General features: G+C 51.4%; 2 protein-coding genes across 4 annotated transcripts in view; both read right to left on the bottom strand.

The window, feature by feature from the left end:
- Positions 1-17,098, bottom strand: part of Sptbn5 (spectrin, beta, non-erythrocytic 5) — a 41,462-nt gene extending 24,364 nt beyond the window's left edge. For all 3 annotated transcript variants that reach the window (XM_087655176.1, XM_087655177.1, XM_087655175.1), the window contains exons 1-21: positions 17,021-17,098; positions 16,478-16,646; positions 16,149-16,316; positions 14,029-14,145; positions 12,472-12,629; positions 11,824-12,052; positions 10,397-11,028; positions 8,642-8,780; positions 8,308-8,540; positions 7,923-8,076; positions 7,623-7,823; positions 7,280-7,537; positions 5,494-5,637; positions 4,242-4,394; positions 3,847-3,977; positions 3,388-3,627; positions 2,498-2,785; positions 1,352-1,592; positions 1,085-1,224; positions 842-941; positions 124-285 (exon numbers count right to left, since the gene is read on the bottom strand). In XM_087655176.1, coding sequence (XP_087511302.1) covers positions 124-285; positions 842-941; positions 1,085-1,224; positions 1,352-1,592; positions 2,498-2,785; positions 3,388-3,627; positions 3,847-3,977; positions 4,242-4,394; positions 5,494-5,637; positions 7,280-7,537; positions 7,623-7,823; positions 7,923-8,076; positions 8,308-8,540; positions 8,642-8,780; positions 10,397-11,028; positions 11,824-12,052; positions 12,472-12,629; positions 14,029-14,145; positions 16,149-16,316; positions 16,478-16,588 — 3,999 coding nt within the window. In that variant the 5' untranslated portion in view covers positions 16,589-16,646; positions 17,021-17,098. The remainder of the gene's footprint in view (positions 1-123; positions 286-841; positions 942-1,084; positions 1,225-1,351; positions 1,593-2,497; positions 2,786-3,387; positions 3,628-3,846; positions 3,978-4,241; positions 4,395-5,493; positions 5,638-7,279; positions 7,538-7,622; positions 7,824-7,922; positions 8,077-8,307; positions 8,541-8,641; positions 8,781-10,396; positions 11,029-11,823; positions 12,053-12,471; positions 12,630-14,028; positions 14,146-16,148; positions 16,317-16,477; positions 16,647-17,020) is intronic.
- A 3,356-nt stretch (positions 17,099-20,454) lies between these two features.
- Positions 20,455-27,358, bottom strand: part of Ehd4 (EH-domain containing 4) — a 63,794-nt gene continuing 56,890 nt past the window's right edge. The window contains exon 6 of the mRNA NM_139324.2: positions 20,455-22,772. Within this exon, the coding sequence (NP_647540.1) occupies positions 22,236-22,772 (537 nt within the window). The 3' untranslated portion in view covers positions 20,455-22,235. The remainder of the gene's footprint in view (positions 22,773-27,358) is intronic.

Raw genomic sequence — 27,358 nt, forward strand, 5'->3', positions numbered from 1 at the left:
GACACCCAGCTAGGCGCAGGAAGCAGAGAGGACCTTCAGTGACTGTGCTCCATGGAAATAGGCAGGGAAGTATGTGCTGGAATCTGGACAGGAGGGCCCTGCACCTGCCGTCGGCATCCTCACCTGCTGTAGGTCCTCCATGTACTTATGGGAGGCCAATAGTTCGCTCTTGGTTATTTTGTGCCACTGCAGAATGTTGCTGCCTGTTTGGGGGCCTTCATCAGCCACCCTGGGCCACTTCTCCTCCATCCACAGCATTAGGCCTTCTGCAGCCTGCTTCCATTCCTGCCCGAGAACCAGGAGAGAGTGGAGCTCAGAACCCAGGGTGAGGGCTAGCATAAGGACTAGGGAGAGGGCTCTGTGGGGTAAAACAAGACCCAGAGCCAATTCAGGGAAGGTACAGCTTGGATTTTTCTGATCCCCAAGTGGGGCAAGGACACTGTACCCCCAAAGTAGAAATGCCTGCCAGGTCCTACACCAACAGATGACATCAGATCCAGTGTGGCTCTCTTAATCTAAATAGGCTCTTGGAGGCCTGGCCAAAGTCACTCTAGCGCCTGAACACGCATCAACGCTAAGGTCTGAGGTCATTTCCCTCCACTCATGCAAACCCCTGTTGTGCCAGAAATGAGGGCAGGTATGTAGTAGGATGGGTGGGCAGTTAGTTAAGGGTCCTTCTCTGAGGTGCAATGACCACAGCTCCAGCCTCCTTATGGAAACACCCAAGAGCTGTGCTTCAAGGCTAGGCAGAGTGGTCAGTAGACAGGATCATCTGTCTCAGTGTAGCTGCAGCCTCCCGGGGAGGGCTTCTGGGGATGCCTCCTGCAGACTAGGAAGTCACCTGCAATTGGAGGGAAGCCAGCAGCTGTCCCCTTCTCTGGTCACTCCTCTCTTGGACCCTGGCCCACTGTGCCTGGGCACTGTGCAGCAGCTCTCTGATCCTGGGGGACGGGGAGAGAAGAGGGTTCTTCTCTGTCCTGAGCCCCTCCCCCACCCGCCCCTTAGCTCAAGAGAACCCCACCCCACCCAGCCTCCGCAGAAGCAGTCCTCAGGTGCTGAGAGGCTATTCAGGTAGATGGCTCACCTGTGCACAGCAGTGGGATGGTTCAGAAGCAGCTTCTCACCACGTGCCCACAGGGTCTCTGCCCGTGATCCCAGGGAGCTGTGGAGCCACCCCAAACCCTGGTGCTGCTGCAGCAGGCTCTGGGCCTCCCTTATGTCCTCCTGGAACAAAGACCTGAGGTCAGCTCATCCTCAGGGCCTTCCTGCCCACCCTAGCTTCTGGACCCAAGGATGCCAGCTCCCTCTAGGGGCAGTAGGGTGACACTTAGTTCTACTTCCCAAACTTTACCCCAAGATTGTCCAGCTGCAGAGAGGCCTCATGGCTGGCACAGGTAGCAGTGAAACTATCCACTTCTTGGCCAAACCTCTGCAGCTCCAGCCCCGCCCAAAGCTTCTGCTGTCTCTGCTCCCATAGAGCCTTCAGCTGCTGGCTGTGCTGGCCCAGGAGCCTTAGCGCACTGGCCACCTCTTGGAACTGTGGAGAGCCTGAGACTGCCACCAGCTGACCCTGAGCCTCCAGCTGCTGCAACCTGGGGGTGGGGGGGTGGGGGACAGAGCATCAAGCCACACCCATCCCTTCTCACCGGGTTCTGAAGTGAGGATAACTGGCTGGCCAGTCCTATCGGTTCACTTTCTCTCAGGACAGCTGTGCCCCAGCCCATGAATAAGACAGAATGCAGCAGGTTCAGCAAAGTGCTCACGACCCATGTCACACCCTCTTCTAAGGAGATGGCTAGTGGCATGCTGTGACAAACACAGCTCAGATCCCTCAATCCTCACATGCCTGCTGTCACGGCCGCTGGAACCTTTTGGCCGCTGGAACCTTTGACCCGGCCAAACAGGTGTCCTTTTAGGATAGATGCTGCCCCCACATTCTGGAAACAGGTGGCATGGCTGTGGCGGGGGGTGGGGGGTGGGGGTGGGGGTGGGGGTGGGGGGGCAGCACTTCCTCTAAGCTGCTGCACTCCTAAAGTGGCTGGGTGTGCGTGACAGATGCAGGGACAGGTACTTGTTTCTCAGAGCCCATTTGATACCTGTCAGGATCCTTGGAGAGGGCAGAGCCTGGGGATTGTACAAGGTGGCCTTGCTTGCTCACAAGGCTGCACATCACTTCTGAGGGGAGTGAGGGGGTAGCGATCTTAGTCCACTGGTGGGCCTTAGGCCCTTTGACTGTGGAGGCCAGGAGAGCATGTGCTGGTCAGAATGGGAAGCTAGACTTGGGGACAGCATCGTCACACCTGTAGGAGCTGGACTGGAATGAAAGCCTCTCTGGCTCAGTGTCTGGAGGCCCTTCTGAAAGTGTGCAGGTTGCCTGGGTAACCCCTGCAAATCTGCCGGCAGTACTGTGCTAGATACTAGCTTGACTCATGACCCTGGAGAGCACATTGCTTTGGCCTTCCTCTTACAAACTCAAAATCCTCAGGCCTGTCCTGACCTCTCTTTCCATAGGCAGGTCTCCTCCCGTAGGGCTCCATGCTTCCTCAGCAGCTGCTGGGCTGAGGCCACGTCCTCCAGTTGCTCTTTGCTGCACAGTTGAGCCTGGATGCCCTCTGCCCACAGCAGCAGCTTCTGGCTCTCTTGGAGGATGCCTCGCTGAACCCGATCCTTAGTCTGGACCTGGACCTGCTGGGCCACCTGCCCTTGTGCTTGTTTCAGCAGTGACTGAAGCATCAGGACCTGCTCCCAAAGCAGCCGGCCCTCTGCGGGGCCTGACTCCATCAACCTGCAGGTTGATGTTAACATGTTAACATGACAGTCAGTGCCCCAGGCCTGTGTCTCCTGGGAAAGTGGTGACAACTCTGAATATCCACCCCACCCCTAGCTAGAAGCAGCACAAGTGTGAGGCTCTCCCTTTCTCTGAGTGGAAACCAGACCCCATCCAAGGCTTCCTCAGAGGTCCTGATGGAAATGCCCAGGGATAGACCTTGCAGACTGTCTGGGGCATCCTGTCTTCTCTTGACAGCACTGTCTGATTTAGCTTCCTGATTACCTTGGCCATCCTTCCCCTGCACGTAGTATATAAGATGCTGTACTTCTTAATAAATTTGTTTCACATATGGCAGCTTGAGCAAGACTCCAGCCCTGGCTTTCCTGTCTTCTTTATCTCCTCGTCTCCTGGCCCTCCCACTTGAGGCTTGTTAGGGAAGAACGACCTGCTGGTCCGGGTCACGAGAGCACAGTCTTTGGCTGCTGCTCACGTTCTTCCAGTAGCACACCTTAGCCATCTCCCCATCCTAGTTCCTGTGCCCTTCCTCACTTTACTAGAGCTTCCCTCTGTCCTCACTGTCTCCCCGGCCACCATCGCCATCCCAAAGCTGGCCATACTCTATGGTTGCTTTTTGGCAGTAGGAGATCTTCTTCTCCAGTACCAGGACCTTCTGCTGGGTCTGCTGCAGGGTACGGTGGCTGTCCCCAGAGCTTCTCGTCCCCAGAGCCTCCAGCCTGCTTATCACACTTAGCAGTTGGGCTCGTGTGGGTTCAGACTCCTGTAAAAGACTGCACACCTCCATGGCACGTGTCAGCTGCAGGAGTTTCTCCTCCTTCAGGGCCTCCAGCTGTTGCCACCTGAGCAGAGGATTTGGGGATGTATCCAGCACAGGGGCACCTCCCATCCACCCAACGACACCCACCCATCCCATCAGAGGCCTTAGACTGAGCCTACCAGGACAGAAGCTTCTAGGCTGGTGGTCCTCTGCCCTCTCCTCGCTGTTTAGCACCATCCTGGTACGGTGGGATGCACCAAGCAAGGCCCGCCCACCCTGCATCCCCACCCCTTATTGTCACCTGTGCTTCAGTTCCTCCTGTTGTTGTTGGATTTTCGAGATGTGTCCTGGACATCTCTGCTTCAGCTGTTCAGCAGTGCTGATGGCCTCCTCCCAGTGGCCTTTTCCAGTGGCCAAGGTCATGAGAACATTCTGAGGAGGAGGACCCAGACCTCTGGGAGGCAGGCTCTTCTCTCCCCGTAGCCCCTTTGGGTGACAGAGGACCTGGGGATGCTTAGCTCTAAGACACCCTGCTTGTCTTGAGAAGGAAGCATCTGAGTCACTAGCCCTCAGAGTCAGGTCTATAGCCTTGGGCTCTCCCCAGACAGAACCAGAGCAAATATGGAGAATGGGTTAAAACCATGAAGCAATGCCGGAGTAGTAGAAACTCTGGTCCCCATTACCTCAGTGGCTTACCTCATATTTGAGCTGTGTGACCTCTAAGTTGTCACCCTGAGGTTGCAATGTTTGGAACAGGGCTGTCTGAGCCTCCAGCCAGGACTGGAGCTCCCTACAGGAGCTATAGAAGCTAAACAGGGTGACCGTCTCCTCAAGTCGGGCCCTGTGAAGCTGAGGAAGAAGCCAAGGTCAGGGTGTAGGGACAGTGTCCCACGGGAGGGCAATCAGAGAGGTCTGGGGTGTGTCTCTGCCCACCCAAGCCACTAAGAGGATCGAGTCTTGTCTCCACAACTATGCCACATCTGTGCCCTTGATATCTGGCAGAGAAAGCTGGTGAGAGCTGAGGGTCCATGACTGACCTACTTTTGCTTCACCTTGCCCTGAAGCTCCACACGCCTCTCCAGACTCTGCTCTAGCTGCTGCCCCACTGGTCGCCAGAGCCACAGGCCCAGCCTCCTTCACTGGGCCTATTCCCAGCTTTTCCTCAGGACCCAGTTGACTTCTCCAGTATTGCCTGCCCTTGGATGTGTCTTAAGTCTCTGTTTAATATCCTTTCCTCAAAGGTGCCACCGGACTCCACCCTAAGCTGTATAAGGCCCCCATATCACACACATTTAAATATTTGTTGATATCTTGGTCATACTGTAAGATCCTTTAGAGTAGGAAACATGGTGGTCACTGCTCTGTTCCTGGATCATGATACAGACTCTAGCTCATTGGTTCTCAACCTTCCTAATTCTAAGCCCCTTTAATACATGAGGCCAGTTCCTCATGTCGTGGTGACCCCTAATCATGAAATTATTTTCATTGCTACTTCATAGCTGTAATTTTACTGTTATGAATCATAACATAAATTAGTGATATGCAGGGTATTTGATATGCAACCCTTGTGAAAGGGTTATTCAACCAAAGGGGCCTTGACCCAAAGGTTGAGAACACTACTCTAGCTTATAGTAGGGGCATGATTAACCTCCCCTCCCTTCTCTTTCTTTTTTTTCCCTTTTTTTCAGAGCTGGGGACCGAACCCAGAGCCTTGCGCTTGCTGGGCAAGCGCTCTACCACTGAGCTAAACCCCCAACCCCCTCACTTCTCTTTCTTTTGGTTCAGGAAATTGACCCCTTGGACCTTAAGTATACCAGGCAAGCATGATTTCCCTTTTGTGGGTTTTGGTCATGGACACCTGGACTTGTGCAGTCTTCCTACCTCAGAACATCTGGGACTAGATGTGCCCCATGCTCTGCTATGGATACTTCTTAGAAAAGAGCATTACCTTGGCCAGGGCCCTAAGGTTCTCATAGTTCTGCCTCAAGTCAGCCTGTGCCTGGAGAATGGCGTTGGAGTCGAAGTGGAAGTCATACTCGGCCTGGGGAGCTGTCCTGGGGTCTTCTCCTGGAAGGCCCAGGGCAGATAGCACCTGTGAAGAAGGAAGGCAGTGTGTCCACACCTAGCTCCTACCAAGAGGCAGGACCTCCACCAAGATGGGGTCTGTGGTTGTACCTGGAGTTTCCAGTTTAGGTGACTGAGTGGCTTACCACCTGGCAGAAGCTTACTTAAACTCTGTACCCCTGTTACAATAGTGGGAAAAGCAAAGACTGAAAATGCCAGGAGCCAGGCCTGGTTATCTGTGTCTCTGCCTACACCAGATAGGGACAGAGGACATGCAGAGAGGCATGGGATCGCTCCCATTATTTAACAAGTAGCACTCAGGGAAAAGCAGGGCTCCAGGTGCAGGAAAAACCACTATTGCCTCCAGCAAACAGATTGTGTTGGTATGATATAATGCTAGGAATGAAGGGTCACAGGCCGAGTGCGTGTGTGTGTGTGTGTGTGTGTGTGTGTGTGTGTGTGCATGTGAAACTGTGTGTGTGTGTGTGTGGTGTGTGTGTGTGTGTGTGAGTGTGCATGTGAAACTGTGTGTGTATGTGTGTGTGTGTGGTGTGTGTGTGTGTGTGTGTGAGAGAGAGTATGTGTGTGTATGTCTGTGAGTGTGAGTGTGTGTGTGTGTCTGTGAGTGTGGTGTGTGTGTGGTATGTGGTGTGTGTGTGTGAGTGTGTGTGTGAGAGTATGTGTGTGTATGTCTGTGAGTGTGAGTGTGTGTGTGTGTCTGTGAGTGTGGTGTGTGTGTGGTATGTGGTGTGTGTGTGTGTGTGTGGTGTGTGTGAGTGTGCATGTGAAACTGTGTGTGTGTATCTGTGTGTGTGGTGTTCGTGTGTGTGTGTGAGTGTGTGTGTGAGAGTATGTGTGTGTATGTCTGTGAGTGTGTGTGTGTGTCTGTGAGTGTGGTGTGTGTGTGTGAGTGTGTGTGTGAGAGTATGTGTGTGTATGTCTGTGAGTGTGTGTGTGTGTCTGTGAGTGTGGTGTGTGTGTGGTATGTGGTGTGTGTGTGTGTGTGTGTGTGTGTGTGTGTGTGGTGTTTAGAAACAGCCTTGGACAAGGAATCAAAAGGCTTCTTTGCTGGAGAGTTCTTAGGCTGTAGCCTGCCCCATCTCATCTCGATTAACTCATTTGTAGAGGGTGGTGGTATTCTAGTTTCTTGTTAACACATAGATCCACTTTTTAAATTATTAATTATGAGAACTGTGGGTAAACTTAAAGGAAAAGGCCTTGGGGTGTGAGGAATCACGAGCATGCTGGAGCCAAGGAAAGCCTTCAGCTATCTATCAACGTAATGGCCAAGTTAGGTAAAACAATCTGGAGGCTCTAAATGCAGCTTTAAAGGTGCGTGGGACAGAGCTGGGCAGAGAAAGGGGAGAAGGGTGTGGGGCTTTTTTAAGGTTGCGAATTAAGGAACTGAAGTGACTTTCAGGATGAAGGGTGGAGAAAATAAAGCTTTTGGGGGCTTGTTCTTAAGTTGTGCTGGGCAGACCAGGCCAAGCCCAGCTGGACTCTATACTCTTAACTGCTTTACAGAGAACTACAAATGACCTATGACTGGAGATATTGGAATCAGGGGTCGAGGTTGGGGGGATGTATACCATCAGCTCTGGGCAGGGACACAAAGACTCTCACTGGGGGAGGGAGGAGCATGTAACACCAATACTCTGGGGAGACCTCACATTTGGTGTAGGAGGCACGTGTCTGGGTCCTTCCCGTGTCCCCGTGTGCACCATTTGCGACACCAGGGCTGCAGCAGCCCGCGCCTGATCCTCCAGTTCGCGCAGATCCACCGCGAAGGCACACAAGCCTTGCTCCAGACGCAGGTGTTGCTGCAGCAGGGCCTCGGAGTCTGACTGGTCCTTCCCGTAGGACGCGCTTTCCAATTGTTTCTGCCGCTGGAGAAGCCAGGAAGCCGCCTCGGCCAAGTCAGAAAAGTACTGTGTGAAGGTGAAAAAGGATGAGAGCTAGCACGAGCCTGAGTGCTCAGCCGCCCGGCGTCCGGCCCCGCCCCGCACGCTCTACCTGCCCAACTAGCAGTGCTGTTTGCAGCCGGGTGCGCCGCCTTGCGGCTCCAGTCCAGAGCAGTTGCCATATTCCCTGCACTGCTTCTGCCCTTTCCAGAGGATCTGGCTGTGTCAGGGGCTCTTTGACACTGAGGTTGCGTCCCCTCTGCATGAGATCTATACACACAGCCTGGTGGCGATGCAGTTCTGTTTCCAGAGCCTAGTAGGGTTGGGAGTGGGAGAATTGTGAAAGGAGGGAGAGGGTTACAAGCCTGACTGGCAAGGAGGTCGGGATGTCAGAGACCAAAGGAGCAGACACCTTGTGTTTCTGCAGAGCATTAGCGATCTGAGTGAGGTCCCGGCCCGGGGCTGCCTTCTCCACTAGCTGTCTGTGCTCTTGCAACCAGGCCTCCTCCTCTTCACAGCTGTGCAGGAACTGTGCCCGCTGGAGGGTCTGCTCCAGCAGGGTTCGTCTGGGAGACAGAAAGGACCATTAAGAGCATGGGGAGGGGGTTGCCCACTTGATCAGACCTGCCACGTAGGCAGATTTTCCCAGAATGGCTTAACAAGTAAGACCGAGGCTTCGGGGCTCAGGGGCAGTGTAGAGGAAGTTGCCAGACCAGAGGGATTTCTGCTTGGGCAGGAGATGATTAAAGTCACAGGGAAGTTGTACAGACAGTTGAGGAGTTGAGGCAGACCCTTACCGGGTTCTGACAAGAGACACCAGGCTGTGGTGGAGCTCATCTAGTGCTAGGGCTTTAGTCTGCAATGTCTGCACACTGGTGCCCTGGGAGGAGTCCAGCTGTGCCGTCTGGTGGACAAGACGATTCACATGGGTCCTGTGGGCTGACACCTGGGCCTCCAGCAGGTCATGGCTCTGCAGCAGCAACACTACTTCTGCCAGCTGTGGCTCACAGGCCGTGGAGCCCGCCAACCCCTGGGCAGAGACGAGTGGTCAATGCACTGCCAGGTGCTGGGTACCTATGGGCACCAGTGTTGGGAAACGACCTCCCAGAGTTCAGCTGATCTACTGCCCACCTGCAGCTCCCCAAGCTGGTCAGTGGCAGCCTCCACCTCCTGCAGCAGACTCAGCACAGCTTGCGTGCCCGCCAGGCACTTCCTCTCCTCCTGTAGACACTGCAGGAGTCTCCGCCAGCGCCCAGTAATTTCCTTCTGCCTAAAGAACATGGGGGAAGGGTGGTCTACCTCAGGTTGGGGCAAGGAAGCTTGGCTGCCCTGGAACAGTGGCACCTCTGGAGCCAGGGAGCCTGGAAGGTTGAGATTTTCACACACGCGCGCACACACGCACACACACATGTCCCTATCTCTATGGATGAAAACTGTCTTTCCAGACACACAGACTAAAACCACGTCAGCTCAGTTTCTTAACTCCAATCTGTTTGTTACTATCTTCAAAATATATCCATTGGTCTGGGCAGTCACGACTGCTATCCCAGGATCCGGGAGGAGAGGCCTAACTGCCAGTCTCAGGGCCAGCCTGGTCTGTATAGTAAGTTCTGTCCTTGGGATACCCTGTCTCAGAATCAAATAGGAAGTTGAGTTCAGAGCGCCACCGCTTTATCATCTCTCCACCAGGACTGTGCACCAGCCTCATAACTAAACAGGCCTGCCCCCTTCCGCCTGCCCCAGCATAGCATCCAGGTGATCACTGGCACAAAGGTTACAGTGTGTCACTCCTCTGCACAAGACTCTGTGGTTTCCTAACTTTCTGAGGAAAAGAAAAAAATCAGCCGAATGCCTTTGCTTTACTATTTAAGGCCCAGCCTGACCTCCATTCCCTCCCACACCCCTCATCTCCTGGGACTTGGTCCTGTGACCACGCCCCACCATTGCTACTTTTCAACCAGGTAAAGAATACACCACTTTGGTAGGCTGTTCTAGATGTTTCCTCTGCCCTCCGTATATACATGGTCCGTTCCCTTGCTTATCTCTGGTCCACGCCCACTTCCAGAGGCTGTGCTCTGGTAAGCCAAGCCACATCCCCCTGCTTTGGTCTCTCATAGTCGCATGCCTCTTTATTTTACTGAGAACTGAGTCAACAGATTTGTGCATGCTACTCCTGTGCTGTCACTGAATTAGATCAACAACGTTTGTTTGTTTTGTGAGACAGGGTCTCATTATGTAGCCCTGGCTGGTCTGCTATGTAGACCATTCTGGGCCTGCACTCATAGAGACCTGCCTGCCTCTGCCTTCCAGCTGCTAGGATTAAAGGTGTGCATCACCACACCTGGCTTGGCCCCTATTTTTAAAACTGCTCTCATATACTTTATTGATTTGTTATCTCTCTTGTTTTCCTTGCGAGGGAAGACATTTTGTTTGCCCACAGTACTGATAGATGATAGTGTTTTAGGATACGGTGGACGCTGAATAAATAAATGCCTGCTTATTGAGTGTGCTAATCAGAAGCTACCCGGAAAGAACCATGCTTTACCAGAAGAGGTAAGTAATACCTAGTGGTGACCTTGTGTGTGCATGGGATTATCTCTTAAGAGTGAACTTTGGGGCTGGAGAGATGGCTCAGCGGTTAAGAGCACTGACTGCTCTTCCAAAGGTCCTGAGTTCAATTCCCAGCAACCACATGGTGGCTCACAACCATCTGTAATGAGATCTGGTGCCCTCTTCTGGCCTGCAGTCACAAATGCAGGCAGAATGCTGTACATAAAATAAATTAAATAAATTAAAAAAAAAAAAAAGAGTGAACTTTGACTCCACAAACCACCTCACTCTTCTGTGTGCTGCAGGGAAGCCTCGGCTTTTTGTGAGGATGCTCACCTGCAGGCCACATCTGCCCAGCTGTGATACTCTTCCTGTTGGAGGATGTCTGCCATCTCTCCCAAGGCCTGGAAGCGCCCTTCTTGGGGCAGGAGGCCAGCCTCCAGCATGTTCAGCCTCTGAGTGGCTGCCTCCACTGTGGCCGGGTCGGTGAGGGAAGCTCTGGCCTGTTCTAGCATCTGCTCTGCATCGTTTAAAAAGCTTTCCCGGTGGGATGCCTTGCACTGAAAGCGGCGGGCCAGAGTGTCCAGTCGCTCCAGCTGTAGCAGCTTTTGCTGCATGGCCTGGCTTCTGGAGGCCTCTACTCTCTCTAGCTCTGCCCAGCACTGCGCCAGCTCTGCAGGGCCCAGGCCCTCTCGAGGTAGGAATGGCCTTCGGTTTTGGGCTCGGAGCGTTGTCTGCAGCTGGAAGAGCAGGGTCTCTGAAGCCCCTTGCTGCTGCAGCCGAGGCGGCTTTTCCTGGGCACGGAAGGAAGCAAAGGCTGACAGTAGCTGGCGCATGGCAGGCAGCGAGTCTGGGAAGTCCTGGGCCTCCAGCTGCATCTGCTTCTCTTCAATCCAGCAGAGCAGGTCAGCCGCCAGCTGCTCGTACTGAGCCTGCAGCACCTCCGTCTCCTGCAGCTGCAGCAGGACCTGGTGGAGGACCAAGCACTGGTCAGGCTACACTTAGGGTGGGCCTCAGAGCAAAAGCCCCACCACCGAGTATCAAGTGCCAGCCCAAGTTGTCCCTGTAGGCTGACACTCCTTCTCTCGGCTGAGGCTGCACTAAAATACCTCCCCTCCCGCCCCACAGATGGGCAGGGGTGTTATACACACACACCCAAGAGACTGCAGCACTCTCTCCACAACTGGGCCCGAGAGCACATCTTGCCTTCCTCCTCCATCCAATTTTGCCCTTTCCACTTCATCTGCAGGTTGAGGCACTATAGGTCGCTCCTCTGTCTTTTGCCTTTTCTTTCCTCTGCCCCTCTTCCTAAATCAGCTCGTAGTTCTTGACTCCCCACCACCATTAAGACACTAACCCTGAGGATAGCCTGTCCAGGCCTCAGCCTCTGCCCTCGCACCCACCGTGTAGCCCCCTGAAAGCATGGACCCAGTGTAGAGTCTGCTCAACAGAGCTGAGGAGCCATGCATGTCCTTTAAGACTTGGCTCTGTAAGCCTTTTCACCCCATCACAAGCTTAACAGTTTTTGAGGGCCGTGGAGGCAGAAGTCCAGAAAGGGTCACTACTCCACTGGCTTCTCATGTATGCCAGTGCTAGATACTTTACTGTCCCTCCTGTAGACGCTCAAACAGTCTTCCGTCATTCAGGAGTTGTCACCTCCATGTCACAGGTGGAGCACAGAGAAGTGAGGCCATTCGGCCAGGGCCATGAAGCCAGTAAGGCACAGGGACAGCCAGACAGACCTGCCTCCCTCTATTACTAACCTTAGCCAGCCTCCTCCGGGCCGTCTGCCCCTGCTGCAGGCGGGAGAAATAGTGGTAGTACTGAGACACATAGGTCATGATGGAGCGTTCATCTGGATGCCGGGCTGCCACGTCCTCTGCGTCCAGCAGCTGGGCAATGCCCAGCTGCTGCTCAGCCACGCGGAAGGCAAAGGACAGGTTATATAGCGGGCGGTCCAGACTCAGAGAACCATAATCCAGCAGGTCCGGCCTAGCAGAGGACAGAAAATTTGATTTTGGCCCGCTTATGCTAGCCATCCACTGTTAAGTGACCTTTCCTCTGAGAGTTCTGCAAGCTTCAGGCTGGAGTATAAACAGGATTTGATAGGAGGGAGGGTTACTGTGGTAGAAGGGCAAGGACACAGGACGGGGCAGACACTAGCTAGAGAGAGGGCAGGGAAGAGAAGAGGCACAGGAAGTAGGGAAGGCAGGGGTCAAAGGCAAAGTTGCTGACTGTGGCACTTAAAGGAAAGGGGAGGGCAGGCCTAGAGCAGGGCTCAGACCCAGGTACTCTCTGTTTATGGCCCACTGGTCCTTCTCTTTCCAGGGTGTAGAGCTGTGAGGAGGGGCAGGCAGCTTCCAGCCTGGGGCCCTGGCTCAGAGGGTGGAGGCCCCGGTGTTGAGGTGCACCTGTGAGCATGGAGCAGGGCATTAAAGGCAAGGCCGTCGCTCCAGCTTCGGGAGAAGTCGGTGATGTCCACATTGCTGTAGCTGGCTGTCTGCCGCTGGCACCACACCAGCAGGGCTTCCTTGGCAGAGAGCAAAGCTGCACTGGCCCCGAACTCCTCCTGGCAAGACAGCGAGGGGTTAGTGTGTGAAGTGGCTGGAAGGTATAAGAACCTTCTGGGACGCCCGAGACACTCCATGAAAGGGACTGGGGGGAGGCCAAAGAAAGGAGCCTCTTTGGATAGCAGCCTTTATCTCTAGAGCAAACCTCCAAGCAGTCTTCCCAAGGGGTCTTAGATGGATTCTCAGGCAAAGGAATGTTCTGATTTTTTAAAAATAACTTTTGAGAGATGGTGACTTAGTTAAGTGTAGTGTAGGTGACCAGGAACATAGAGGAGCTACACATCACACATATTGTCCAGGCACAGCCATGGGGAGGTGTGGCCTGATTCACGCTATGGGATCAGGTCTAAGGAGTAGGCTGATGGCTAACACTCCATGTTTCAAAAGGAGTCCCTTTTTACCCTTAAGGTCCCATTCTGCTATTTTTAGTGTACTGTGTTCCTTTCCCATGCTTTCCCACCTCATGGCCCAATCATGGTCTCAAGGCCCTCCCTCCTCATAAAGCTAATTCCTGAAGAGTAATTATTAACAACAGCCCTTCTGATGGGCCAGCCATAGGGGGCTCCCTATGGTCCTGCCCTCAAGCTTTCTGCAGGCTGGGCATGAGGCCTTCTCACATCAGCTCTCCGTGGCAGTCACTGAACCTTCATACATTGCTGAGATGAAGTCTATAACTTAACTTCCTCTGGTGGTGCCAGTGAAGTGTAAGAGAAGCTGGAACATTGCCCAGGATCCCAGCTAATCAGGGAAACAGCCCGAGGGCCCTGGGAATGCAACCTTTACTCACTGAGCCAATCCATGGGCCTCCCGTGTCAAATCCACGACTTTTAAACTTAGACTCTCAATCTCCCAACCCCCTGTGCCCATCCCACTGGCTCAGAGCTGAGGGTGATGCTTTGAAATTCATAGAACAGAAACTTGATAGATATAAGGACATTATATTTTCTGAGCCAGGTGTAGCACAAGAGGAGGGATAAGGAGGGATAGGAAAAGATGGAGACCATGAAAATACTGTTTCGTGGTCATCAAGATCCTGCAGACTGTAAACCTCTGTCTGATCTGGGGTCCCTTTACATATCTGACTTCCTCTGGTGGCACACTATGGTGTTGTGAAGGTGGCAGGGACTCAGTGACAAATGACAGTCCGAGAATGGAAGTGGCTGACGGCCACTAGTCACAAGTGAGTGACTAGTCCCCAGTCAGTGTGAAGAACTCTAGCTCTTATTTCAGCAGATGGCAACATTCTGGGTCCTTTGCCCCTAGATGAAGGGTGACTTCTCAGTCACTATTCCTTTAACACCAAGGGATCATCGACATGGCTGGAGTAGCTCTGCCCCAGGGGTCTGAGATGAAGCCAGGGCTGGGCTAGGCCGTGAGGCACTGGAGCCTGAGACGTACCCTGTCCAAGGAGATGTGGGAAATCTGGAAACGCAGAATGATGACCCAGAGGAGTCCCAGGATGAGTGACTGGTCTCCATCCACAATGTTCTCTGGCCCAATGAAGGGAACGGGTACCTGTGGGCACAGTTGATCGGGCTAAGCCATGAAGTCTATGGTCCTGAGGAAATGAGTCTAGGAGACCGTGGGATGGGAGGGGCCTGCCTCTTCCAGCAGAGGTCCCACAGGGAGAGCAGGTAAACAACAATGGCAGGGGAAGGATGGCTTTCTAAAGGCTGGGTCATTGGTCCAAGTCTTCAATAAGCTAGACTGGGCCACTGGGTAGAGGACCCTCAAAGATGGTGCAGAAAATGAGAGTTCTCAAGTGAGAACACACACACACACACACACACACACACACACACACACACACACACACACTCACAGAGCCAATGTCTACCGCTTTCTTCTCCTAGTGTTGCTGCATCTCAAGGGGATGCTTGGGTCCCCGGATCATTCCCAAACCTCAGTCTCCAACCAGTGTTTCATCTCCAGCAGAACTATTAGAAGTTTAGAGTCCCCAGCCCCACCCAGCCAGATTCTCCAGAACCCAGGCCCAGGTCCAGTCATGTGCATCTGAGCAAACAGTGGGTGGCTGTGGGCCGTAAGGGTGAAACCTCTGTTCTGGGAGGACTGGTTAATTCATGACAGGTACACATCAGGGCCTCATAGGATCTGCCAGTTACCCTCCGGCTCCATTGTCTCTACCGAGTCGTGTGACACAAGGCTGAAGAATTCTGAGATCAGGACTCTCACACTTTGCTGACAGCATGCCTAGTACCTGATTCTGATGCAGGCCTTGGTGTCCTTGCATAGGCTGGCTGTCTCAGCTGTCTGAAAGTTATCCCCACATGTCTGCATGATTACAACCCTTTCTTCCATTAAGCCTCTAGTTTGGTGTGGCTTTCTCAACATTGGCCTACTCTAACCACCTTATTTGAAATTGAAACTGCATTTTTTTTTTCTCCCACCTAAACATACATAACTGCTCTCATCCCTGCTACGGTGAGGGTGTCGGCTTTGCTCCCTAATACAGCCTCAGTTCTTAGTATACTATGTAATAACAATGAGCTGAATGAACAAGGAAAAGAGAGATGCCCTATAAGACCAGAGCAGCCGAGTGCTGATCTCTAGTCCTGCCAGCAGAACCTCAGTAGGCATTGTACCCTGTGGGTGTTCTCTCTTGTACCCCACTGGTCTCTGAAGAATACACTGTGCGCTTCCCTCTCTCCTTGGCCCCCTCATCCCTCTGTATTCACCTCAGCTTGGAGCGAAGGAGAGCTTGTTTGTTCCTTCCAGGCTCTCCAGAGTCAATCCTCCCGACTTTGTGTTTAGCAATAATCTGCTGATCAATAAACTTGATCATAACGGGAGGCAATCAGCACATATTCAGGACTTTGTTGGTGGTGGTGTGTGTTTTACATATGTGTATTTGTCTTGGGATGACATGAATCCAGTTACTGTCCTATGTTACTCAGGGTAGCACCAACTTGAGATCCTCCTGCCTCAGCTTTTTTAGTGCTGGGATTAATTATGTTAACCACCACACCCAGCTCAGGAATTTCTCAATAACTGATTCTAGGGGAAGTCAAAGCTGTGGTTTAGCTGTGCTTGCTTGGGGTAACTCTCCTGTCCGGTCTTGACGATGGTTCTCTGAGCTATCTAGAGCATTTAGGCTGTCACCTCCATGAGTGTCCTGCTGTATACTATAGCTCATAAAGAAGCTGGGTGTGGAGGCACATTCCTGTATTTTATGCGTCCAGCTTTATGAAGTGAGAAGATTGAGAACACTCACTTTCTTCCAGCGAAGAACCCTGCAATTCTCCCTCGTTAGACGGTGATGCTTTCTGTCCTGATAGAGCTATTGATGGTCCCTGCTGTGGCCAGCTGGTGGCTGTCTAAGACAAGTATACAGGGCAAGGAGAACTTGGCTACACCTCTTGAGCCTCACTCAGCTGCACTTTTAGTATTCAGGCCCAGATCGCCTGCTCTGTCTGAGGCCTAGGCCTTGTTTGATGACTTCCGGCTCCTGCTCACCCAGCTCACCCTTCTCCATCAAGAAACACCTTTTCGGAACAAACCTTGGCCCTGAGGAAGGCCAGGGCATGGCTGTTGTTCTCCAGGAAGTGCACACGCAGGCGGCCTGGACTGGGCGCTGGCAGGGCCTCCCCAGAGATAAGCTCTAACAGCCGCAGTAGGTGGGCACCGTCAGCAAGCTCTGTGTACAGGTTCTGGATCCTGATGCCTACCTGAGGAGTGGATTGAGGCAGACGTAGGGGTCAGCCCAGCATTCCCTGCCCACCCCATTTTGAAGCCTGGGAGGGGTAGGCTAGAATAGCTACAGGTAAATGATTCCATAGCAGATCCCCAGGTTACTGGCCAGAACTGGAAGTACTCAGACCTTACTTACCCGTCCTAGTCGGAAGATGTTATTTATCCAGTTGATGAAGGTCTTCTCCTGCATGTGTGTATGCTGAGCCTGGAGCTTGCGGACATGGCCTATCTCATACTCAGAGTCCATGGCCAAACTTGAACTCAGCAGAGCTGAGTTTTGGGCCCGGCTCTCCTTGTCACAGACGCTGTGGTGGAGGGTTGAAGGGACAACTAGCCTATGAGCCTGTAGTTCTTTGAGGGTGAATGGCAACTGGACATTTCCCCGAGTCTGGAGGTGGCAGAGGGATGGGGGCTGGGAAGTACTGTGGATACCGATGATCCTCCTGCCAGGAGTCTGAGGCCCTATCTTGCCACATTGTCCCCATTGAAGGACAGAGATTGTGGATTAGAAAGAACCTAAGCCAGTAAGAAGCCTGACTGGTAGCCTGCCCTTGAGTGACCCAGAGTCACCCCCATCCCAACTTCCCAGACTCTACTCTGAACACCTACTGCTAGTCCTAGCACCACAGTCATTAGCCCCTGCTCTTTGGCTGGCAGAAGGAAGGTAGGGGCTGCTCACCTTGGCAGCTGATGTCCAGGTCCTCATTAGGAGGTCCCACTGCTGGATGTAGATACAGAATAGCAAAGCCTGGAGAGTGAGGGAGGCCACCAGAAAGGTCAGGCTATAGCCATAGTATGGCCCTCCCCTTTGCCAGCCTGTCAGCACACAGGCAGCATTGTCCTCCCACCTGCTACAGGGCGGGGCCCAGACAGGAGAGGGTGGCTCAAGAATGCTCTAGGCTTGTTGCTAGGGTGTCTCCTCCTTCATCCTCTACCCATCCCCTGGCTGCTTCTGCTGTTGGCAGGTGAGGAGGGTCTTGGCTCTGATGGTCTTGTTGGCTCTAGTGAGAACATTGCAAAATGCTGAGGTCTCAGCCAGAGGTATATATGACCGGGAAGAAAGCTGTGGACTCACTTTCTCTTCTGCACTACATCCTAGGATGATTGAAGGAGCAATCTGACAGCCTCTCCCTAACTAGGAATAGCCACAGGGTGCTGGAGTGTCCTGGGCTTAGCTCCCCAGGTCTTAAATAGATCTGGGCCACAAGCTCAATTTAGCTAAGCATTGAGAAGCCAGTGACAGATGAATTGTGACATAAGATGCCTGGGAGAGCAGCTCCTGTTCACAGTTCCCCTGTGAGCAACAACCCCTTCCCACAGGCTGCCTGCCAGTAGTCTTAATCTCCCCTCTCATAAGCCTTGGTCACAAGGACACTTCCCTGTGCTGTAGCCCTCCCTCCCTATCCTGGACTCTCCAAAGACAACCACACACAACCATCTAGAGACTGGGACCTGAGTTTAGCTAACCATCAGGGCAGGTGCTCACCCTGCCTGGGGTGCCTAGTGCCCCAGACTACAGTCAGCTCTAAGGAAGATTCTAGAGAAACTCTATATTCTTCCAGGCCCAGTTCCTGTTTTGTAGGGGAAGCCTTGTCTTCAGCCATAGCACCCTGAAGGTGCCCAGTCTCATCTGTAAGGGAAAACTTCATGGAAAAGCCTTCTGGGGTTGAGGAACTCTGGCCTTAGCTCCTCCAGGTTTGTGAGGTCTGAGGTCAGACAGAACTGTACCATGCTTTGTTGGTATGTTTAAGCAGAGATAACTATTTAGTTGTTTGATGTGGGGCTGAAGAGATGGCTCAGTGGTCAATGGCACTGGCTGCTCTTCCAGAGGACCAGGATTCAGTTTCCAGCACCCACAGGAGACTTACAACCTTTTGCAACTCCAGTTCTAGGGGGTCTGGTGCCCTCTTCTGGCTTCTGCAGGCACCAAGTATTCAAGCAGTGCACATACATACAGACAAGCACTTGTACACATAAAGTACAATAAAACAGATATTATTGGATGGGATTAGAGGACTGCTCTCCTACCCATGTCTCCCCCTGGCTCAGTGGCAACTAGAGCCACTGCATATTGTACAAGGAGCAGCTCCTCTTTGCCTGTGATGTGATTTCACCTTGGTGAAAAGGTCAATGGTTTTGAAATATTTGTCAAGAGACTGAACATTCTATTTGAGATGGACTGAATGATACAGATGGGTGTATTGGCCATAACTGAAAAACAGTCTAGCAGGAATAGGACTTCACGTGCTGTTTGCATCAGCATCCTAAACATTGTCATTGCACATCTGGGTTTCCTATGCCTTCCTCAATGCCTCCTCTCTGCCAGACCAATCTCCTCCCGCTTCCTCCTCTCAATACCTTTACAGCATCGTACCTATAAGGCCTTTGTTTTACATTACAGTTCTAGGGAAGAGGGACTATGTGGAACATCTTCCTAAGTGCTGGGGTGGTGACTGCTGAGAATTGAATTGAGAAACACATGTATTTTTAAACCAGTATCTGTGGTATGGGGAATGAAATACTCCAATTGGCTTAACCTAATCAGGATCCATCCTGGAAAAGGGGGAGGAGTCTATTCTACCCAAACCTCATGCCTCTGGGTAAGAATGAAAAAAAATAGTATGTTGTGCTAAATGACAGTCCAGGCTGGCACCCTCATGGGGTACATGAGTGACAGAGGAAAAGCCTGATGCCTTCTGCAGGTGGTGTACACCTGAGCCAGAGGTTCTTGAGGTGCATCAGATAGGCCTGCATCTCTGGAATGTGCTCAGATTCTCTCAGCCCACCCTAGTAGTACCCACCTCACAGTCCTTCAGCCTGGGCTTTCAACCTGTCAGGATTGTGAGCCTCAGTAGGGCCTTTGTCCTCAGTGAGATCTCTAAGGGATGGCCATCTCCTTTTAAAATGGACCCAAGGGACCACTTACCTCTTGAAGAGTGGGCACTTTACAAGAAGTCAGAGCCAGTGAGGACTGGTACTTTTAAGATTTTAAAGGATAGAGCATTGTGATTTATTGTTGCTAACTATTATGTAACCTGATTTGCTCTTGAATTGGGCCCTGGATTACTTGAATAAATTCAGGCTAGCCTGCCGATAGGCTGAAGCATGAAGCAATGCTACCTGGCCATCTGCTACCCCAAGAGCAGGTCTACAGGTCCAAGGACAGTTTCTTTCTCCTTGCGCTCAGCAGGGCTCCACTGGAGGATAAGGATAGCAGGACAGCTGAAGTGCTTACTTCTCCTCACCTGCAGAGGGTCTTGTGATCCAATGCCTGGTGGTAGTTACAAGTAGGGTCTTAAGAACCAGGGAGAGCACCAAGTAGGTATGTAGTCAGACTTTACATACTTCATTTCCCCCCAGTGTGTAACACTCTGACCTGGCTTCTTTGAAAACTGGGGTGATGTACTGAAGGCTTGGTCAGTAGGGGTGACTGGATCATAAGGGTTCTGAATTTATCCATGGAAGGTGAAGGGATAAGGAAGCAGGTTACTGAGGCATGCCTTTAAAGTCGCTGCCTTGGGTCTCTGCTCTTTGGCTACCAAGAGGCACCAGCCTCCTCTGCCGTGTGCTCCGGCTGCTATGGTATTCTGCCTCACCTCCAGTTCACAGCTGACCTCTCAGACTATTGGCCAGTTTAAATTTTCCCTCCTTGAAATTGAATTCTGTCAAATATTTCTGTGACACAGAAAACGAACATGAGGGTGGGGCAAAAGAGTAAACATATGCATGAGGCAGGAGGAGTTTCTGAACAGTCTAGGAACTGTGCATTCATCGGTCCTGAGAAGACACAATCTTTCATTTTATCACCATTTCTGGTGTTTGTTCTTCCGGTAAAGTTATTATGAAGAACAAGATAATGTTGCAAAAAGTAGACCCATGATTTCTTTTTGTTCAAGAACATCACTGGGTCAGAGCAGGGTAAGGCTTAGCTGAGAGGTTTCTCTCAGCAGAAGATGGAGAGGAGTGGGGAGGGAGACCCCAGAAATCTTAGCCTGCTGTCCCTAGAAAGGCCTCCTCTGAGGTTCTGTATAAAAGCTACTTGGTCATATTTACATTGAATATACAGACGCATTTTAGAGAGACTCATGAGACATACATTTGTGATTATATTTAGGTAGATATATGCCAACTGTGCAGAGAAAGCAGAAGACACTTGGGAGGAAAGGCAGCCCCAAGGCATCACCACTCTGTGGACACCAGGGTCTTCACACCACAAAAATGCCCACATTCAGTTACAGCCCCAGGATCAAATGTTCACCTGTGTGTGTCCAATTAGTAAGAACATGCTTTCAGAGTAAAGGGCACCATGTTTCTCTTAGAGCAATTATTTAGACAGTAAGATAGGGAACGTGAGTGATGACGTAAGTACTCTTGTTTTACACAGACTACCATAACACTAAGGATGTAGCTCAGGCTGGCTTCGAACTCATGGTAATCCCCCTCCATTTGCCTCTCAAGTGCTGGGATAACAGGGGTGAGCTTCTAGCATTTTCTCTTGTCACTGGTTCTGACCCTGAGGTTGCCAGAGGCAAACAATTAGGGGTTGGAGTGTTTTTGTGAAGGTTCACATTCATTCATTTCTGGTGCTGTTGGGGCTGGGCCATGTGGTCACTGCTGTGCTGTGACTCCTGCTTTGTCAGTGATGGTGACAGTGCTCCTCAGCTGTGCCACAGAGCAGGGTACAGTAGAAGCAGCCCCTGTGCCTGAATAAGTGGGGCAGAGAAATTCAAGGGCTTGGGAGAGAACACTGAGCAGTCAGAAGCAGCCTGATCCTGGCCCCAGATGGGCACTCCTGATGTGAAGTGTATAGCTTGGAAGAAAAGGTGTTACAGAGAGATTTCTGCACAGGCTTCATTGTGTGAGAAAAACACAACTGGACACAATAAAATGCATTTTTTTCTTTAAAAATCAAACCAAAGCATCAATACCAAGACACTGATCTCTTCCATTGATGGCTCAGGATGGGGCTGGTCTCTTTACTTGGGTCCAAAGGCTCTGGGACTCCACACAAATCAAGACATGGCTTTATTGAATTTAAATTCTACCACCTACCCAAAAGCCTTGGGGACATTCAGTGGTCAAAGGGCACACTTAGTGACAGACAGGAACTGTCTCTTTCCTTACGTCTGATAAATTAGCTCTGCTGTAACCTATGGATGAAATGCAAGGAGGCAGTGCCCGGGCTTCAGCGTGATTTGAGGTCTAGAGGTCTTCCAGGGGGCCACAGTTTGTGAATTCCGACTTTGCTGAGCGGGAGGCTTGGCAGGATCAGGCAGCAGGTGCTGGGACAACACTGGCTCTCCTGGCCTGGCTGCCTACTCTGCTGGGGGCTGCAGATGGCCCACAGACATGGCACATCCTCTTTCAAACCTGGGGATCAGTCTTCTCTTTGGTGTCAGTCTGTGGAGAGCAGAAGCTCTCTGCTCTGTTCCCTCTCTAGCTAGAGCAGGAAACACAGTAAGAAAAATAAATTAGGTCATTTGCCGCCTCTCAGTGCCTGTGAAGGACAGAGGTTCATGGTAATGAACTGTCCAGCACAGCCCTGAAGACTCCAATGAGCTTCCTCACTCCCTGAGTCCCCAGAGTTCGCCAGCCTGTGTCACACCTATATTCTTTGGATAATTTCTTTTTCTTCTTAGACCTTTATCTTCATATCTATATATTGCTCTTCTTAATTTTTTTTTATTTTTTGTCTTCTTAATATTTTGATAGAAACTTAGGGACTTTAGAGGTATAAGGACATTATCTAGTGTCCAGAATCTGCCCTCCCTGCCCTACATATGAGGAAACTGAGTCACGGAGAGGACAGAATCTTGGCCAAGGACATTCAGCAAGTCAGTGGCAGAGCAGACTTCAGGCCCAGGCACCACCCCTCCCATCCCAGCTCTGTACTCTCAGTCAGCCTTTGGCAGGGACTTCCTGTGCGAGGGGGGCACAAGGTGAGGGGGCAGGCTGTTTGGGAGCTCATAGCCATCCAACTTGATCTTGATGAGGTGCTTGGCCAGTGCAAACTCCTCTTCGTCCAGCATGCCATCGCAGTCACAGTCGGCCAGCTTCCAGATCTTGCCCAGGACACTGTTGGGCAGCTTGGAGGTCACCATTTCCTTCTTGGCATTGACACCTGATATCTTGCCATTGATGGGTGACAGTGTATAAAAGAGTTCATCATACACAGGCTTGTCTTTAGCCACGACCCACTCTTCCTCATCAGCACCCTCCTTGGCTCCCTCCCCATAGCCCTGGTTGAAGGGCCCCTCTGTGGTGCCATCGAAGGCACCACCCTGCACCATTTGCGTGGGCATGTTCATCTCCTCCTGGCTAATGAGGCTCATCAGGGATGAGATCTTGTTGGTCAGCATGTTGTCCACAGCCTCGATCAGCTTGGGCTTCAGTGAGTGGAACTTGGTGAAGTCATAGTTCTCAAGCTGCTCCTACAGGAGGGGAAACAGATTTGGTGTTATGTTCTCTGCAGGAGGCACTGGAGGGCATGGGGTCTCCCTTAAAGCAGCCATACCCTGTGCCAATCAGAAGACCTCTTTGCTGGGACACCAGTGTCCAAGCTTACCAGATGCAAGAGGAGCTTAGAACAGAAACAACCATCAGGGTTGAGAAGTGGCTTTTTGTAGAGCAGCTGCCATCTCTGTGGCTGCAGGAGTTACAGCGACCTCCTACGACGTGAAAACCCTTTCACCTGCACTTATGCCTTGGAGAATTAGTCTGCTCTCACAAAGGTTCTGATAACACATCGGTTACTTCCATAACAGTCCAGAGAGTGGAGAAGGACAGCATTAAACCTTGCTTTACAATCCCAGGCTACCCAGGTGAGTAAAGGCTGCAGGCCACGTCTGCTCGTTACTGTGCTTTGTTAAAAACTCAGGGACCATATTTAGGAAAAAAAACCTATCATGTGAGAATTCTGTAGCTGGCTGGGTGTGGTACTATATTTTATAATCCCAGCACTCAAAGGTCAAAACTGTAGAGTGGCTGCAAGTTTGAGGCTTTCCTGGTCTATATAGCAACACCCTGTCTCACTTGCCCTGGTTTCTGGGGAAAAGAACTTTGTTCTTGGATTATTTGAAAATAACAATGATGAGCTTGGGGCACACGCTCCTTGGCTTTAATCTCTTAGGAATGAACCTAGGAGGCTCCAGAACTGGAAACCTGTAGGGAAACCCCACAGAGGCACGGTCTACACTGAAGCTTCTCCAAGAGGGTACCCGTCAAGACTGTGGGGGTCTTGTGGCTGTAGAGTAATCAGTTATTTCAAAAGTATGGACAAATGAGCACAAGTTGAAACCGAGGCAGCAGGGTGAGCCTCAGAGCCAGGTCTCCACCCCATTTCATGGAAGAAGTGGCCTGTCAGCAGAGGACAGGCCCTAGAGAGGACTGGGAAACCGAGTCACTGTCCTTCCAGGCGGAAGCCAGCTTCCAGGGAGGAGGGTCACAGAGGCTCTCTGGGTAGCAACAGAGAGCCTGTCCTACCTAGTTTCTCTTTGCTTACTCACACATCCATACTTGCGTGCCCTACCTACCCACCTCTATCCATCCTTCACGCAGCCATTGGGAATCTACCCCTTATCATTGCCACATCGACTGCTATGCCTCCGACACTCTCCCAGGCCCAGGGATGGGCTCTGCTTCAAGGAGCCTTGTTCACACAGGAGGAAGACACCAGCTGTTCAGTGTCTACTTTCCAAAGAGACTTGTGCAAAAAGGCTAATGTGAAATACAGAGTCAATAGAAAGAAGTAATCAGAGGGGGAACGGACATCACACAGGTGTCTGGAGTTAAGGAAGCCGCTTCCTTCAAAGACATGTGAACTCAGAACTCTGGTTTCCTTGGACACTCTGGGAGAACCTCATTTATTCCCTGCTGTGGCAGATGGGACTATAGTTGAGCTTTCTCTGGCCTTGAGCAGGGAGAATTACCTAGCACTTAACATCAGAAGACTTAAAGACCTAATGAAAAATGGTCTTCCTAGTAAATACAGAAGCATTGAGAGAGTGTGAATGTGTCGTGTGTGTGTGTGTGTGTGTGTGTGTATGTGAATGTGGTGTGTGTGTGTGTGTGTGTGTGTGTGTGTGTGTGTGTGTGTAAGTGCATGCCTGTGCATAGTCCAGAGGCAGCTGTCAGGCATGTTCTTCTATTACTCTCAGCTGATTTGTTTGAGGCAGGGTCTTTCCCTGAACCTTGACTTATATTTCTCAGGTATAACAAAAATTGTGATCTCCAGGGTATATGGCAGGGCAGGAATTCTGTGTTCACATTTGGAAGGAGAGTCCTGGCACTTAAAATGTAGAGGGGACAGAGCCAAAAGCTGACAGCCTACTGTGTCTTCAGAATGGACCTCCCAACAAACTTGCAAGAAGCCAGCATTTTGCTATTTAACCTGCTGTGATGAAACCCAGTTGTGTGCACCTGGTTGAGACCTGCAGCAGGCAGGAGGGCTATCTACAGTGAGTTCTGGTTTCTAGGTCCTGCGTGCTCACTGGCTGATTAGGGCCACAGAATTCTAATCATTTCCACCCTCAGCACCAACAGTGCTGCCAGTACTCAGGCCTTCTGCTGACAGTGCCACAGCGAGAGCACAAATGGCCAGCTGTGGAGGAGGGATGTAGGCCTGCCTACATAACATTCCGTTGCTGCTGGGTAAGTAGTCTGAATTCCCCTGGGTGCAGGGACACCTACCCCATCCTTGGGGACTGAGTCTCAGTCCTGAGCACACAGGGTACCTGTGTCTGGCAAACAGACATGTGGGGATTATGTCTGCCCAAACAGTCTAGCAACCTGCAGAGGACAAGGATTCCGATGGCAGCTGGATGCAGAAACAAAGGGCAAACGGCCACAATTGCAGGAATGACTAGGAAGCCACAGCCATGTCTGCCCAGACTGTCCTCTCTCGTCCTTGTGCAGACCTGAGCACAGATATGGAGGACAAGCTATTACTGTCAGTTGAAAACTGTTCCAGCAGTTTTCAAGAATGTGAGGGCAGAGCAAGGGAGATGATGATGGCTCTGCTGCCCTCTGCTGTTCAGACATTGCAACTCATTCACACGGGCATCAAATTCTTCAAGCCAACTGAGCAGTAAGTAACAGCAAGGTGTTTCTAGTGTTCTCAAGTGCCAGGACAGTCACTGTGTAATGGGCCAGATTGCCTGTCCTGGCACCAAGGGGACCAAAACACACACTTGATTCAGTGTAACAGACCTGAGACCCCCTGACTAGGGGGCTCTCTCTCCAGGGTTTTTCTGTGTATTCCTGGCTGTCCTGGAACCTGCTCTGTAGACCAGGTTGGCCTCTTAACACACAGATATCCTGCCTCAGTGCTGGGATTCAAGGTGTGTGCCACCACTGACCAGGAGGGCATAGACCTACAGTCAGCTGTGCTGAACCACCCTCATGGCCCCGACATATGCCCAGTTTGTGTTGTTTCCAAACGTCAGTCTCTTATCTCGAACTCACACACAGTTGGTGTCAGCTGAATGCCTGTTGCTGAGGACCGTAGATCTCAATGCCTCAGGGAAGGAGCACGCTCAGCATGTATTTCCTGAGCATCTTCTACATTCGAGAGCAGCAGTTCCCAACCTGTGAGCTAGAGTCCCTTTGGGGGTCGCACATCAGCTATCCTGTATATCAGATGTTAATGAAATAATTTTATGGTTGGGGGTCACCACAACAAGAGGAAGGTTATTCCTGACCATGGGATTATCAGCATAGGCTTAGACTCACCCGCTCTCAGCTGAATGGACTGTGGCTGCTCCCGAGACTCTGGTTTCCCTAACTCTTCCTTCCCCAGGGATTGTCCTTTGTCCCAGCTCTGGAAGAACTGGGTGTCTTTTGATCAAGATGAGCCCGGATTAATTTTCACTAACAGATACAGGTTCAGAGTCTGTCTCTGTCATGGGAACCCATGTGAGACCATGGGAACCCATGGGGCCATGTGAGAGGCTCAGAGGGGCTGGGTAGAGCTACAGGGCCTTAGAGCAGTGGTTTGGGCAGTGTAACAGCAGCTAATGAGCACATATGTGTGGTACCATGATACTCGGGGGGTATTTCTTCATAATTTTCATTTAAAGCAAGATGGTAAGTTCCCTTCCAAACTCAAGTTCCCTTATGAAGGGTTCAAGGGAACAACTGTTCTGCAGTTGGGCCATGGAGTGCAGGGCATAACCTAAGGTGTAAAGAAAAAGTTTCAGCTGGGCAGTGAGGGCGCACACCTTTAATTAGCACTAAGAGGCAGAGGCAGGCAGAGCTCTGTGAGTTCCAAGCCAACAGGAACACTGTCTCAAAGGAAAAAAAAGAAGTTGTCTCTGGGAAAAGACTAATGGCCTGACCTCAAGTTAGCCATCTTGTGGCCAGAAAAAAGGAAATTCCTCTTCTGAACAGAACACCCATTTTATTGCTAGAAAGAAAAAGTATATCTCTGTATTTGTCATAAAACAATTCCCTCCTACTTGGTTGTCTAGTCCAGCCTTGATATGAGGGTTTGTGCCTGGTCTTATCACATCTTGTTATGCTGTGTTCAGTTGATAGCCTGGGAGGCCTGAAGAGCAGTGGCTTTGGGGGAGGGGTAGTGGGAGGGAGGTTGAAGGGGGGAGGGGAGGCTTTGACTAGATCCCCTGACCAGATCATAGCAGAAGCACTCACCTTACTGCAAACATAAAGAGCTGCCACCAGAACAGTGAGTTTCATCCTCTCCCCGGCACCCGCCATGTCAGCACTTCATGTATCACAGCTGACCTCACCTTTGTTTTGCCCACTCCCTTCTTCCTCATCTCCCTCTGAGGCCAGTGGGGAAGTAAGCCCCAACTTTAGCCATGCACCCACTTAGCCATTCTTGTGTCGTGGAGTAACACAGCAGTTGGTCTCAGGGCAAAACCTATATTTAGTCTACCTAGCAGTTTCTTAAAAATTGAAAAAGGGGTTGGGGATTTAGCTCAGAGGTAGAGCGCTTGTCTAGCACGCGCAAGGCCCTAGGTTTGATCCCCAGCTCCGAAAAAAAGAAAAAAAAAAAAAA

This window comes from Rattus norvegicus, chromosome 3 (genome assembly GCF_021556685.1).
Source record: "Rattus norvegicus strain SHRSP/BbbUtx chromosome 3, alternate assembly SHRSP_T2T, whole genome shotgun sequence".
Lineage (NCBI taxonomy): Eukaryota > Metazoa > Chordata > Mammalia > Rodentia > Muridae > Rattus > Rattus norvegicus.